Source organism: Fundulus heteroclitus, chromosome 10, assembly GCF_011125445.2.
Source record: "Fundulus heteroclitus isolate FHET01 chromosome 10, MU-UCD_Fhet_4.1, whole genome shotgun sequence".
NCBI lineage: Eukaryota > Metazoa > Chordata > Actinopteri > Cyprinodontiformes > Fundulidae > Fundulus > Fundulus heteroclitus.
In genome coordinates this window covers 9,201,842-9,217,007 of record NC_046370.1, presented here as the reverse complement: position 1 = coordinate 9,217,007, position 15,166 = coordinate 9,201,842, and the positions used below count along the sequence as shown (strand labels likewise).

Below are 15,166 nucleotides of genomic sequence, written 5' to 3'. Positions count from 1 at the left end.
GTTTAATATGGGATTTAAATGACATGTCTTAGTCAAAAATAACACAAAGATTTTTTTTACTTTATTACCAGAGGCCAAGTTAATGCCATCCAGATTAAGTGATTCATTAAGACATTTATTTTTTTAGGTCCAAGGATTACAACTTCTGTCTTGTCAGAATTTAAAAGCAGGAAATTTAAAGTCATCAAGGTTTTGATGTCATCAAGACATGCCTGTAGTTGCAGTAATTGATTGGATTCATCAAGGTTTATGGATAAATATAGCGGCTAAATACTGTTATGCTGAGTGTCATCAGCATAACAATGGAAATTAATCCCATGCTGTCTGATGATTTTACCAATCAGGAGCATATATATAGTAAAGAGAATTGGCCCAAGGACTAAACCCTGCGGTGATCCACAAGTGACCCTAGAGTTTGAAGAAGATTTATTATTAATATGAACAAACTGGAATCTGTCAGACTGATAATATATAAACCAGCCTAATGCTTTTCCTTTAATCCCTACAGAATGTTCAAGGCTTTCTAGGAGAATATTGTGAATGCAGTACTGAGATCTAACAGGACAAGTACAGACACAAGTCCATTATCTGAGGCCATGAGAATATCATTAGTGACCTTCACCAGAGCTGTTTCAGTGCTATGATGAGCTCTGAAACCTGTCTGAAATGCTTCAAATAGGTCATTACTTTGTAAATGTTCACATAGTTGATTAACAACTACTTTCTGAAGAATGTTAGGTAGGAAAGAAAAGATTAGATATAGGTCTGTAATTTATTAAGTCATCTTGATCAAGAGAGGGTTTCTTAAGTAAATAAGAAACCCTTAAAAGTAGGTTTAATAACACCTACTTTAAAAGCCTGTGGTAGTCCCTGCCCTAAAATGCCACTGTCATAGCAGAGCAGCGTTGGAGCAACATAGCTGAAAGAACCCCAGCAAATCAAAATGTTCCTTTGCTAACAGCATTTACGTACTTCTTCACTAGACATGTTCCTCTTTAAGGTGAGACAATTCTGCTGTGTTTTTTACCTTAAATATGCGCTCCAGTCAGGAGCGGTGAAGCGGTGAGATCTGTGCGGTTAGAGCGATACGGTGCGGCTGAAGACAGGGCGGCTGGCAGCTTCTTCTGCCGAGTTGGGTGCACTGTCTCTCGGCCTCTTGATGTGCTCTCTGCAGTTTCTCTCCCGGTGCTTCTGTCTGAGGTCCGTAGCAGGGATGCTGGCGCCATTGTTTTGCTCTCCCCATTAAATACAGCACCATGACTTACACGGTAAAATCTCAACTCAAGGTGTTGAGTTGAACAGACACGCAGATAGGAGCTTCTCCTATTTGATGGCACGCAACTCGCGGTGAAACCTGTGTCACCTTTTGTGCATGCAAAATGCAGAGCAGTCAACACCGCGCAGTGCAGGTGGAAATTTCGTAGGCACCGCGTTTGGTGTGAATGCACCATCTTGTTTTGGTCAGTTCAGACAGACAGTGCTCAAGCACCACCTAGTGGTGAAATATCACTTATTGCTCCTTTAACTGAGCTGACATTTTCAGGTATGCACCTTGTTTTGGTCTGTTAAAACAAATACCAATACATTATAGTATATAGTTGTAATGCAGTAAAAAGCAGTTATATATATATTATATATATTTCTGCAGTAACATTGAAAGTATTGTCGTACCAGAGAATCAACTTTTGGAAGGTATCATGTCATTAAGGTATCAGGTTGAGGTAAACATTTTGTGGAGGCTATTTTTGTTCTTCCTCACCCAAAATGCTCATCAACTTCTTCATTGGCTTTACTTTGTGTACTGTTGCACAGTCACATTACTCCAAACATCTTCCATAAAGATGGGAACAGAAAATCTTCCAAAATGACTTGGTATACCGAAGTATTAAGAGTTCAAAGGTGTTTTTACTTTTTGTCTCCACTCTATAAAACTTAGTAATTTATAATTCCTTATGTTTGTTGTAAAAACAACTATGTTTGATAAAAAAAACTTTAGTTGGTCTGAATTTATTTAAAGGAATGTGCCAGATATTAGAGCAAGTTTTAGATGTTTCAGTGGATGAATGGACAAAGGAAACCATCAAATCATGAAATTTGATGAGGCTTTCAGTGTGCCCACCCCTTGACTAAGATTTCTGCACTGCTGATATTTGAACACTTGCTGTTCACCCATCCTGGTGCCTGGATTTCAAAAGAAATGTTGCTGAGAGACATCCTTTTGCCCCTCTTCATCATAGGTAATTTATTATTATTATTATTATTATTATTATTATCATTATTATTAAATGACAAAGTGGATTAATAGAGCAATATGCTGTACATATTTCAGGGATGTGTTATGGTAGAATCTGATCTTCGGACCACTGTGTTCTTTTTTGTTGTTGCAACATTATATTATAAGCACAAATGCTTTAGATTCAAGTTATTTAATGTATTTATATGGTTTATTTTGTTTTTTGGAGAAGGGCATTTAGATTTTTACAAAAAAATCCAAAAACATTTGAATCACTATGGTTTGTTTCACACAACTGAAAACTGTTCAAACTGTAATTTCCAAACCTCATAAAGACAGAATCCAATATTGAATAACATTTTGTACTGACAGAGGGTGTACTAATTATGTACTTTTTTTAACCACAGCTATATGTACTTTATTTATGCAAGTTACATCAGAATCGGAGGGTCTCTTCAGACTCTGTGGACTGTAAAAAGCATTGTTGTGGTTAACCATAAGTGCCCACCAACATCTATGTGTAATCACAAACACTGGACATTTTATCATTAAAATTTCTGTTCTCTATGTATTGATTGGGAGAGACTCATTGATAATTCATAAAATTCAAACTCAGAAGCAAAAGGGAAAATGATTACTGTAATTTATGGAAGAAAGGATATTTCTACCATTCTGTCTGCATCTGCTTTCTTGTTTCTTTATGTTGTAAGTTGTAGATGTGGATTCCTCTGAAGTAGTGTGTAGTTATCGGGATGTTTTAAACTACCTGAACTTGAGCAAAGGCAATGAGCTTTTTTCCTTGACCCGACCTGTAAAAGACTTCAAAAAACCCACAAAGGTGGATCTGGAAGTGTTGCTCTACGCTATTTTAGATGTGGTAAGTTGCTAAAGCTTTTTGTTTGAGAATATGCAGGTAAATTAACAAAAGGTATTTCTGTGTGCTAAATATGTTCAAAGGTGCATTTGCTTCTTTCAATTTCTAAGACCACATGAGCAAGCATTGCTTCCCTCACAATCAATAAGGTATTATGCATGCATTCAAAGGAAAGCCCACCTATATTAACATAAACAACAGCCGAGCAAACAGCCTTGTATTTCCAAAGATTACAACTATGGGCCTCACGCAGATACAAAAAAATACCACCAGGCAGATAAGACGCAAAAGACAGGAAAGCATCCCTTGCTTGTTTTTATAAAAAAAAGAAAAACAAGGTAAAATTGATCTTTCCTACCAATAATGAGTGCATAATACTTTTGTAAATATGTTTTAGATTATTCATCTGACAGAACTCCAAATCCTAGCCTGGAGCTATTTCTTAAAAAAAAAGATGTAATAATACCAAAGTGAATTTTTTTTCCTGTGTCTCTGATAACGTCTGCATCTTATTTCCTTGTGGCTCCCATCTGCTGAAATTGGCTTTGTGTCTGCAGTTATTTGTTGGAGTCTGCTTCAGTGCAGAAACAAAACAAATAGCAGGTACAAAACTGTGACAAAAAGGGAGGATAAATCACTGCTTAATGAATTCTCTCTTCAGATAAGAAGAGTAAAACTAAAAATCATAACACTATGTGAGTCAAAAATATATCATAATCTAAAGGTGTTGAGAAGGAACCCCGAAAAATGTCTGATTATTTAACATCTTACAGTTGTGTGAAGAGTAAAATATTCTTAAAGCCAAAACATCTTTCAGTTGAGCCATAGAAGTTTTTTGCTTTTGTAAAATATACATGAGTGAATGATCATCGTTCCGTATTTCATGTTCAGTATTTCAGTAAACCAGACTCATTATGTATGGATTTATATGCAGTTTGCATTTATTAAGTCTCCTACTTATATATTTGTGAACTTTTGTAAAACAAAACAAAATAAGTATTGGCAAATAACCCTAAAACTACTACAAACAATCAAAACAGTAATTGTCTGCAGAAACAGGTACCATCCATTATCTAAACCAGATTATCTGTGCAGGGTTGCTGGGGGGCTGGTGCGTATCTCCAGCCGTCATTGGGCGAGAGGTGGGATACACCCTGGACAGGTCACCAATCCGTCACAGGGCAACACAGAGACGTACAACAATGCACTTACACACTAAAACCAAACAGTTATGTTGTTTGGACTGTTGGAGGAAGCCCAAGTACCCGGAGAGAGCACACACATGCACAGGGAGAGCATGCAAACTTCATGCAGAAAGATCCCAATCCAGGGTTCAAACCTAGGACCTTCTTGGTGCAGCCTAGAAACAGTTACCAGAAGGCAAAAAAGAATAAAAGAATTGTAAAACATCCTACACGTCATAGGGTTACAATTGCAGTGGCAGTTTCAAACTATGACTTTTCTAACTTCCAATAGAAGCTACATGTACTACTACATGGTTGCTTGTTGATAAACTAGAAAAACAAGTGAACACGCTGTTTATGTGTCCTCCTTTTTCACACCAGTAAAGCTAACAGTTTGTCAGCAACAGATCATGTAAAAAAGATAGTTTTCTCCTGCTTGGGTTAATTTTCTGTTGAGCTACACTGCTGCATCCGTTTGCTAATTTGGAATGGACAACCCAAGCTGTGTCCACATCAAATTCCAATGCAGTACATACGTTTTGACAGAATACGAAATCACTGTGCTGACTTAGGTGATGTATCTTGGCCTTCACAGATTTGTGTTTGTTTACAGAGAGAGATTGACCAGACGTTTGTACCATATGTATGGATTCTTATGGTGAGTATTATTAAGTTTCACTAATATTACTCTTTTTATATGTTTTTTTTTTTTAAACAATCAAACCAGCAGACCAGATTTCTCTATTGTGGGACAATAACGGTAGAAGTGGGGAAATTCAGGCATGACAGTGGCAAAAAAATCATAGACAGAGTTACACACTACATAAGTAATATGAATAACATGCTTGTTTAAAATTAAGTTCTAAAGGAAAAGAGAATTAACTTATCAGAAAGCAATTATGGCATATTCAGATAAAAGTATAAGATTGTGGCAGCCTGCCTAACAGTGTGTCAGTCCCCCATTAAAGCATGGACTCTGTTAGACCCCTGAAAATGTGCTGTGGTATCCGGCAGCTAGATTTAAAGTGAATTCTTCATGGATAAGACTTGTTTATACGGAACCTCCTAGCCAATGCAGGAATGGATTAAGATCTGGCATAGTTGAAGGCCATGCCAGCCCTTCAAACTCATCCTTGTGCTCCTTAAATCCCTCCTGAAGCTTTTTGGCAATATGGTGGATCAAATGATCCTGCTGATGCCACAGTCATGAGGAAGTATTGTTCCCACCCTAACTGCTGCCACTTGGTAGCTTCATACACAAAAATAAAACTGCAATGTAATTACCTTTAACTTCTTCAGCAATTTCAGTCACAGTAGCTCTTATGTTGAATCAGACCAAGCGTTGCTACATAAGGGGATCAGGGAGCCATGGCCCTATTTGGCCCTGTTGCTTGTTCACCGCATTTCATTCCACAGAAACCCAGAAACACCCCACAAATCCTGAATTTTTGAATATTCTCTGACCCAGTTATCTAACAATCACAATTCAGGGTCCTGCTATATTCTCCCAAATTTTTACAATTCAAATTTTTTCTTACTTCTGTCACTGGTCATTATGTTATGTCTAAGGGGTATGGAAACTTGCGGTAAGAACTAGAATATCAAAAGGAACAACACAAAATGAGGCCATAATTATCAAAACCATGCTGGACATGCGGGTGCTGCAGGAGACTTGTTGGTCTTTTTATGACGAGAAACAGGTGAGTCTGCAGCACAGCATAAACAACTTAGCCCATGAGAAGACAAAGAAAATAAATAACAAAAATAAACCCATATTATCATGATATTAATTAACCCCTTCAGTAACAAATTTAAACTTTGGTACGTAAATCCTCTTTTACTTACCTTAGTTTAGACTTTAGACTTTATTTTATTAGGTCCCCGAAGGGCAATTCATTTGCAGGAAGTAATAGCCATAATAACAGCAGCCATCACATAATCACACAAACAATACAGACAATAGACATGACAGAAGGATAAGAAGCAACTTATAGAAGTTAAAGGCGATCAATATGAAACACATTTGCAAAAGATAAAAGACTGGAGCTAAGAATTAAAGTAAAAATTAATGACAAAAGCTGAAGTTGAGGTTAAAATTAAAGACAAAATGCAGCAATTGTGTTATATTACAATTTGTGAGCATATTCTTTACTTTTTGAATAGAAGTGGCAGAACGATTACATTTCCTGGGATCCCAGAAATTTTTGTGGCATCGAAAGTGTTACTGTTCCTACAGACATCCTGTGGAAACCAGATCTTACAATTGAGGAAATGTAAGTATATGTATACACTTTCTCTATTTAACTATAAAAATTAAATACTAAGCAGCAACATCTTGAATTATTACTTTTGCACCTGCAATTTGAATTAATTTGAAATAGAAACTAATTCCTGAGGGTGAAGCTGGTAACAAAAAAACAAATAAATTCAAGAGCCCATGAAAACATGAACAGAGGAGATGCAAATGCATAGGGTGGAAAATAAAATCTGCCTGCAAATGAAACGGCGACAACTAAAACTGATCATGCCCCCTTAATGAGTCTTGAAAGTGGCAGCGAGGCAGACAAAGTAAAGAATCCCCTGGGGTGAGCCTGGTGGCTGGCAGACTGCTGATATAATTGAAGCCTGCTAAGTGACTCTGGTGGTGACCATGTTTGTAACTGAATCTATATTTGAATAGATGTTCACAGCCCAAGCGTCATAGTCTGGTGAGTGCAGATGAAAAATACATCACAAACAATCCAAACCTTTCTGTTCTTTTGGTGTCACAGCAGAAAATGGGTTTGTAAAGATAACTTTTATGGGACTTTACATTTTGTAACAAAAGAGGGTCTGTTCGTGATGACGTGGAGGAATTCATAAGATCGTTCTGCCTGTTTGTAACTCATAAACATGAAAGAGGTCTAGTTTCCAATCCTGCAGCTTTTATTTGTTACTCTGCTTCAGCACACCTGAGGCGAATAATCAGGTCATTGACAGGACTCTTGAGAGCATGACTGCATACTGAGGAGGTAATTCATCCATTTAATTCAGGTGTGTTGAATCAGGGACACATCTAAAAGGTCCAGGACCTCAAAGACTGGTATTGAGAATCACTGTTTTAGACCATGGAGTGAAGTAATCTGGAGGGAAAGTGGAGGGCACTTTAAAGTTTGTTAGAGTTACATTTATTGTAGTAATTACATAAAAGGTTTTACATTGCTTTTGCTGTCTGAATAATCGGTTATAGTTTTGCTGCTGAAAATAACTGCCTTTCCATTTTTACAATGGACGTTTCTGTCTCACATTCTGATCATGAGCAAGACCTTGGTCAACACTAGGAATGGACCGGAATGATTACCAATGTTGAGAGATTTAGAAAAAAAAATCTATATCTATATATACATTTATTATCAGACTTCAAAGAAGGGTCAGGAGGTTACATGTGGGTCGGTATAGAAAGAGGGGTGCAGGTTTATTGGGGTTAGCAATCAGTCACCTGCAAGATGCACAGCTGGATAAGGCAAGACATTCCTTATCTGGGAGGACCATTTGTTCTCCCTGTCTGAAGTTAAAACACCAGAACATTCCTGCAAGCCAGCTCTTGAAACAGACCAAATGCCTGTAACTTAATGTAAATAAAACGATTACATTTAAAACATTTCTTACAGGGACAAAATGCTGAAGCGTAATTACAAAATAAGGGTGTCAATTAAAAAAGGAAAGACTTGACCAGTAGGCATAGACACTTTTACTCCCACAGGTTCATATTAATACACTGCCAAATGAAAAGAGCCCTTTAGCTAAAAGTTAGAAATGTAAGTTACAGTGTCCATCTTCTGATACTGGCTAACAAAGTGATAGATCGTTTTGCCACGTTCAGAGTTTTGTTTCCTTCTCCAGAGCAATTAATGATTTTTTTTGTTGGTTTATTTAGGACAGAAAAGGATAAAGCCCCTCCAAGTCCTTACCTCACCATCAGGAGCAATGGTAGAGTCCAAATTCAGAATGATCAGGTGATGGTCAGCACATGTATGATGCAGGTTTACAAGTTCCCGTTTGATGTTCAGAACTGCAATCTCTCAATTAAATCAGTAGTTCACTCCGGTAAGTCAGTTTTCTGCTGTGTTCTAGTATTTTTCAATAACCCATTTTTCATTAAGTTTATGTTTCACCAGTGCTATAGTGCCAATTCTTTACCAAAGTGAGCCTTTACAATGAGTAGTTAAAACCAGTGCCTATATTCACAAAGAATCCTAAGGCTCAAAGTAGCTCTTCGTGACGTCATTTTAGGAAAAATCTTAGAATTTCCTGAATTTAAGATTTTTCCAAGAATTTTACGTCAGTGAGATAATGTTATTCACAAAGTACCCAATGCCTTAAGAAACCTCCTAAAGTAAAAAAAAAAAAAAAAAAAAAAAAAACTTTAGGAGTAGCGAGGAGGACTTTTAGCAAGCCTAAAGGTGCGTATATATACGTATATATAGGTGCAGCTCTAGTAATATAATTTTATTGAGGATACAAAATAGAAAAAATATTAAATGATCATGAATAAAAAGTGTCTAAATGGTAATTGAGAAGTGTGTTTGTGCCATCTCTTGGCATTTGATTGCTGCACGGAGCACTTCAAACTGTCCATGGTGCGTAAAAGCACCGAGACCCGCTGAGAAAAAGATGCATTGATCTGCACTTCCTGTAAAGGGTCAGAGCAAGCAGGCGATCACTATAAATTGCTGACAGGTAAGCGCACATTAATATCAAATAGATAAAGTAGTAAAATGACCAGTATGGTGAGTAAACATAAAATAAGCAAATTAAAATAATGACGACAATGTAAATAAGGTGTATTCAAACATTTTGAATACACCTTATACACCCTGTTTCATCATCATGTCACAAATTCCCTATCAACCACTCACAGCTCTTAAAAAACGCATCACACCTAGCATCGGGGTAACCACACCTCCTCACAAATATAAACATTTGTGTCTTCTCTGTACTGAGTCGTTCTCAGGAGTGATCTGAATCATTCTTAAGCTAAGAACTAAGGTAAATATTTTTAGGCTAAGATGGGAGCTCACTGAGAGTCTTTGTGAATACAGGCATTGATTTTTGCCTACACTGTGTAGGACAAAAAACATTTTCCCACCTACTAACAATACATTAGATTAAACATTTCCTCTTTTGGCTCAGTGAGGATTACCAAAAAATTATATTTGCTTACTTCAAGAATACGGAAAGATTTATTTATTGTTTGATAAGAGGAACATGCCAGTACTCCAAAGGCACCCTAAAAGGCCAGGTGGGGTTGCAAATTAATTTAAGGGCAAAAACATTTTTTTTTTTAGAGTTGTTCACTTAGTATCTCATGATACTAAGTGAATGTTTGGCTATTATCACCATTGTTACATTAGAAGAAACATGATGAGGCTTGCAAGCCTAAGAACAACATCCCATCTGGGAATTACTGGATAATCAGCATCATGTTATGTGGTCGTTTTGCTGCAGATGGGATTAGTGTACTTGACAAAATATGCAACACAATGAGTCCTATGTGGAAATATTAAAGTAATATTAGGAAGTTAAGGATTTGGCACAAATGGATCTTCCAAATGGACGATGCTAAGCCCTCCAGCAAATTAGTTGTAATGTGACTTAAGACCAGAAAAGTCAATGTTTCTGAGTGTAGCACTAAACTCGATCTAAAAAAAGGAAAGCATTAGTCTAGTAAGGACACCTACAAACCTGTACAGTTTGCACAGAGGTAATTCCGCCTGATTATTAACCAAGGAAATATATGAAACTTCTATAAAAAATGTCGAAAAGGTTAGTCTCAAATTAATGTCAGTATTTGAAAAATATCTGGCTACAATTTGAATTGTACACACAAAATAATGTTAATGTAAAGCTGTTGTTATATCTCATGTACATTTCCCCAGTTCAAAGTTTTTTTCTCTCTCCAATTTCAGTCAAGGAAATACAGCTATTACATTCCTACAACTCCTCAGTGACGACTGATTGGTCACGTCAGTTGATGAGGACGCAGTATGAGTGGTTGTTTATTAACATGACAGTTACCAACGAAACTGTTACACCATTTGGATACAAGCAAGATACAGTCATTTATACTGTAAGTAACAGCTGACTTCTCATAATTTAATTACAGTGTAAATCTAGACCCATTTACAGCAGTTTAGAAACAGTATGCCAGATTGAATGAGTATGTTTTGGCGCAATGAAACGTATGATACAGTTGTTGAAATGTGTTACTACTTACAGTAGTGTGGAAACCAGAACTAAATATTAAACTGCAGATGACAACATTATGACAATTTTTTTGTCATAATGAAATTATTTTATTTTATTTTCCTAAAACAGTCTTTGTTGTCTACACCATTTCTGGACACTTTTCTGTTCTCTTTCCATCTCAGTTATCTTTAACTTTTTTCTAGATTCTTCTTTCACTTGCTTAAATCTGTCTTAAATATATGAAAATATATACAACTAGAGAAGATCATTGACATGAAAAATCTTGGTTCTTAATTTTTTGTTACCTGCATTGCAAAGGCAGACTAGTGGAGTGTATCTTATTTTTTTGTTTCCTGATATTGTTATTTCTGCTGTGTGCAAACATGTCTTACAGATCTCTATGAAAAGGAGGTCTATACTCTACATCGTCAACTTCCTTCTGCCGCTTCTCTTCTTCTTGTGCCTGGACTTGTTCTCGTTCCTAATCTCAGACAGGGGTGGTGAGAAGCTCAGCTTTAAAGTCACTGTGCTGCTTGCTGTCACTGTGATGCAGCTCATTCTTAATGACATTCTGCCTTCGTCATCAGACAGGATCCCACTGATTGGTAAATGGATCAAATCCTGCCGTGAACTTTGGAAAAATCTTGGGATGTTTCTTTTAGGCTCATTTATTCTGAGATTTTCAGAATGTAAAATATATAGTTCTGGGAAGATTAACATGAACTTTGCATTTAATTATCATCATGTGTTTGTTTGTTTTCTTTCCAGGGTGGATTGATAATCTAAAATAAAACAAGAATTGGTCATACAACTTTAAAAAAAATATAGGATTTTTTTTTTTTGCCCAATCCACAGTCACAATTATACATACTGGCTCAAACTCAGAAATTTGCTGCCGCCCACATGAACATCCCAATTGCTCAGATGACATATCAGGCTATCAGTGGCAATAATTTAATTTGGTGAGGCTTTCAAAGAACATTGTACTCGCTGTTAGGCATAGTGTTGGCAGAGTCATGCTGTGGGGTTGTTTGCCTGCCAGTGATACTGGTGCATTTTGGTTGAATAATGGAGAATAATACAGAAGGACTACGTCCAAATTCCTCAGCTTTGCCTCAAACCAACAGCTAGATGGTTGAAACTTAGAGGCGGGTGTTCCAAAACCACATTAGAAAAACAGTAGGCTAACATCAAACTCTCTCTTATGCCTTCCCAGAGCTCCAATCTAAACCCAGCTGAACATTTATGAACTATGCTTCAAAGTTGTGTCAAGAAATCAACCAAATTAAATTAATTATTTAAAGTTCAACAACAAATATGATATTAAGACCAGTGCAGACTGTGTAATCCTCTGACTTCAACAGTATTTTGGCTATTGTGTTCCAGCTGCAAACACATCTAAGTTCAAACTCATTTAGCAACGTGATAAGGAGGTAACCCATTCATGGTTTTGCACTTTTACACAAACATGTACAAACCAAATAAATTCTCCCAATAAAAATGGGAATCAAGACATGGGTAAAAAAAAAAGAGAGATTTTACAATTCATACCAATTCTCACTTTATTACAACAGTTGTTGTGAAGACTTGTTACAAAAGAAAATATTTTTTACAGTATTTAATGTTTTTCAATAACTTGTTTCAGCAGCAAAACACAAATATATGTTTTTTTTTTAAATTAATTTGTTATCTTTACTACAACCTCTCCTCAGCGGTCTACTGCATTGGGATTTTTGCTCTAATGTTCTTGAGCCTCCTGGAAACAATTTTGATGATGTATCTAATGGAGATAGATGCTGAATCCCAGGACAGTCAGATGGACAGAGGACAACATTTGGGAGAGGACTGTGTAGAAAATCGAGACACTAACTACCAAAGCTGCGAGGAAGGTGAGAAAACTCAAAAGAAAGTGTTAGATAAAACACAAAAATAGCAAATATAGGAAATTTAGTTGCAAAGGAAAACAGCTCTGAAATGCAATTTTTATAAACATTGGTTTCCTTTTGTCGCCTTGGTTTGAGTTTTGTCCCTTTTGATTTAGCTTCATGAATTGATTCACTTGGATATTGCTTTGAGTGGATTCTTGTGTTTGTTCTCTATCGGCAAGGCAAGGCAAATTTATTTGTATAGCACATTTCAGTACAAAGACAATGCAAAGCGCTTTACATGATTAAAATATAGCAAAATAAAACAAAATGTTGAAACAAAATAAAACGTGGAAAAATAGAAACTAAAAGCAAACATTAAAAAAAGTTGAACTGCAAACTTGAACTAATGATGTTTCAGTAACACGGTTTAACTAGAACAGTCGAAGGCAATCCTAAACAAATGTGTTTTTAATCTTGATTTAAAGGAACTCAGGCTTTCAGCACTTTTACAGTTTTCTGGAAGTTTGTTCCAGATAAGTGGAGCATAGGAACTAAATGCTGCTTCTCCGTGTTTAGTTCTGGTTCTAGGTATGCAGAGTAGGCTGGAGCCAGAAGACCTTAATGGTCTGGAGGGTTGATACACTGATAACAAGTCTGTAATGTATTTAGATGCTAAGCCATTCAGGGATTTATAGACTAACAGAAGTATTTTAAAGTCTATTCTCTGAGATACAGTGAGCCAGTGTAAGGACTTCAGAACCGGTGAATGTCTTACAAAGTGATGTGCTCTACTTTCTTAGTCTTAGTGAAGACGCAAGCAACAGCCTTCTTATGGCAGACCTGTGAGAACACCGTTGCAGTAATTAATTCAACTAAAAATAAATGCATGGTTTTGTTTTTCCAGATCCTGCTGAGACATTAGTCCTTTAATCCTGGAAATGTTCTTCGGGTAATAGAAGGCCAATCTTGTAATTGTCTTTAGATGCTTTTGAAGGTTCAGGTCTGAGTCCATCACTACACCCAGATTTCAGATCTGATCAGTGTTTCCTAGCTGAAGCAACTGAAGCTGTGTGCTAACTTTTATTTACTAATGACGCAGCTGTCGGTGGAAATTGATTGCACTGGATTTTATTGAGGGATATCAGCATAAAGGTGTCTTTCGGATTCGTTTTTAACAATTTAAAACCATGTACCGTTTTTCTTCCTCTTAACAATTATGCACTACCTTGTGTTTGTCTATCATATAAAATCCTAATGAAGAACATTAAAGTTTGAGGTGGGAAGGTGACAAAACATTGAGTTCAAGGGCTCAGAAACAAAACATTGTGCAAAGCACCACCTATGCCCAACCCCTTTACCATACAAATGTGAATGTTTATCTGTTGTTAAAAAGTTAGTGGACACAGAATTTTTCTTTTTTTTTTTTTTTTTCTCAGACACAGAATTTTTCAGAACAGTTACTGTGGTATTCTTGTGCACAAATGTGCTTATCTGGCCACAATCAAGATTGTTTTATCCTCTGAAAAAATGTGCTGAAAATTGTCAAAAGGTAAAAGCTTCTAAGTGAAAAACAATCTACAATAAAACATTATGCACCGTTTTATATTAAAAATTATTAGAGCACAAATGGACTGAACCACCAACATGTGCAAAGAAGAAAGTCCTAAATACATTTTGCCCTCTAAAATGAGCAGACTTTAGGATACACAAAATATTTTAATGTGCTTCATTTGTTTCCTCTAGAAGAGAAGAAATGGATTAGGTGCCCGTGTACCTGTGGTGTGTCAGCAGACAAGATACAACCTGAATCGGTGCAGGTTGGTATTATAGCCCCACCAAAAAGACCGCTTGAGCAACAAGGCTGTGTCTATCCACACTGATAAATCTGATTTAGTTTTGATACGTCTCCCGTAAGGTTTATTATAAAAAGAAAAAACTCCTAAAATGAACTGATACATATTAAAACTTTGAGTTTAGTATATAACATGACATGAATGTCACATATATATTTGTTGTTCTTGTCTTAGTTTTTAACCCCTGTTACTACCTTTTTTTTTTAGGGCCGCAGGAGCCGACTGACGGGGGAGCTGCAGGAGTCTGAAAAGCTCTCGGATGAACTAAAGGACTTGAGAAGGATGCTGTCTTTGCTAGTGAACAACATCAGGGAAGAAAGGAAGCCTGGTTTTTGGAGCAGAAAGATTAAAGTCATCAACAAAACATACTTTATACTCTACGTAATAGCTTCCAGCTTGTTCTTGAGCTTTATGTTTTCCACCTGGACTGCTGCAGATGAATAAGACTTCCCTGTTTTGGCAGCTAGCCCATCTAGTAGGCATACTTGATAGGTCGCCTACCTACAGTAGTACCATTTCGCTTCCTAAGGTAGTGATGGTTCAGAGAAATGTCACCTTCTGGTATTGTGTTGCGTTTCATCACACTCTCTACAAAGAAATTGTAGACCACTTCAAGCCGAGGGTCACTATTAAAGCACCCTGGCCTTACCTCAGCAGTACAATGGTTGGATGTCCCGATTCGTGTACATAATGTACTGACCAAGTATTGAGTGAATAAAGAGTACAGTGCATGGATATACTTTTGATTCCTAAATTTAGTTTGAGATAAAATAATTTTAGGTTCTTACTGAATGTAAACCAAAAATCCTGAACAGAAAAAATGTATTAAATCATATGTGTGATGACTATATATAAAACTGAGTTTCAGCTGAAATAAATGAACTAATAAAACTGTAATGACATTCTCTTGTATTTAAAAAAAAATA

At 36.5% G+C, this 15,166-nt stretch overlaps 1 protein-coding gene across 1 annotated transcript; it reads left to right on the top strand.

Annotated features, from left to right (window-relative positions):
• The first annotated feature begins 2,090 nt into the window (after positions 1–2,090).
• Positions 2,091–15,125, top strand: LOC105928203 (5-hydroxytryptamine receptor 3A). The gene is made up of 10 exons (XM_012865350.3): positions 2,091–2,237; positions 2,944–3,110; positions 4,905–4,949; positions 6,455–6,564; positions 8,208–8,377; positions 10,240–10,400; positions 10,914–11,124; positions 12,232–12,408; positions 14,131–14,204; positions 14,448–15,125. Exons 1-10 carry the CDS (start codon positions 2,198–2,200, stop codon positions 14,682–14,684), a joined length of 1,392 nt encoding a protein of 463 aa, XP_012720804.2. The 5' UTR covers positions 2,091–2,197; the 3' UTR covers positions 14,685–15,125.
• Positions 15,126–15,166: the final 41 nt, after the last annotated feature.

Bases quoted from the DNA above. Each gene is read 5' to 3' on its own strand.
- LOC105928203 (XM_012865350.3), top strand. From the start codon at position 2,198: ATGTTGCTGAGAGACATCCTTTTGCCCCTCTTCATCATAG. The intron at 6,565-8,207 runs GTAAGTATATGT...TGGTTTATTTAG, and splicing joins GATCTTACAATTGAGGAAAT to GACAGAAAAGGATAAAGCCC. The intron at 14,205-14,447 runs GTTGGTATTATA...TTTTTTTTTTAG, and splicing joins TACAACCTGAATCGGTGCAG to GGCCGCAGGAGCCGACTGAC.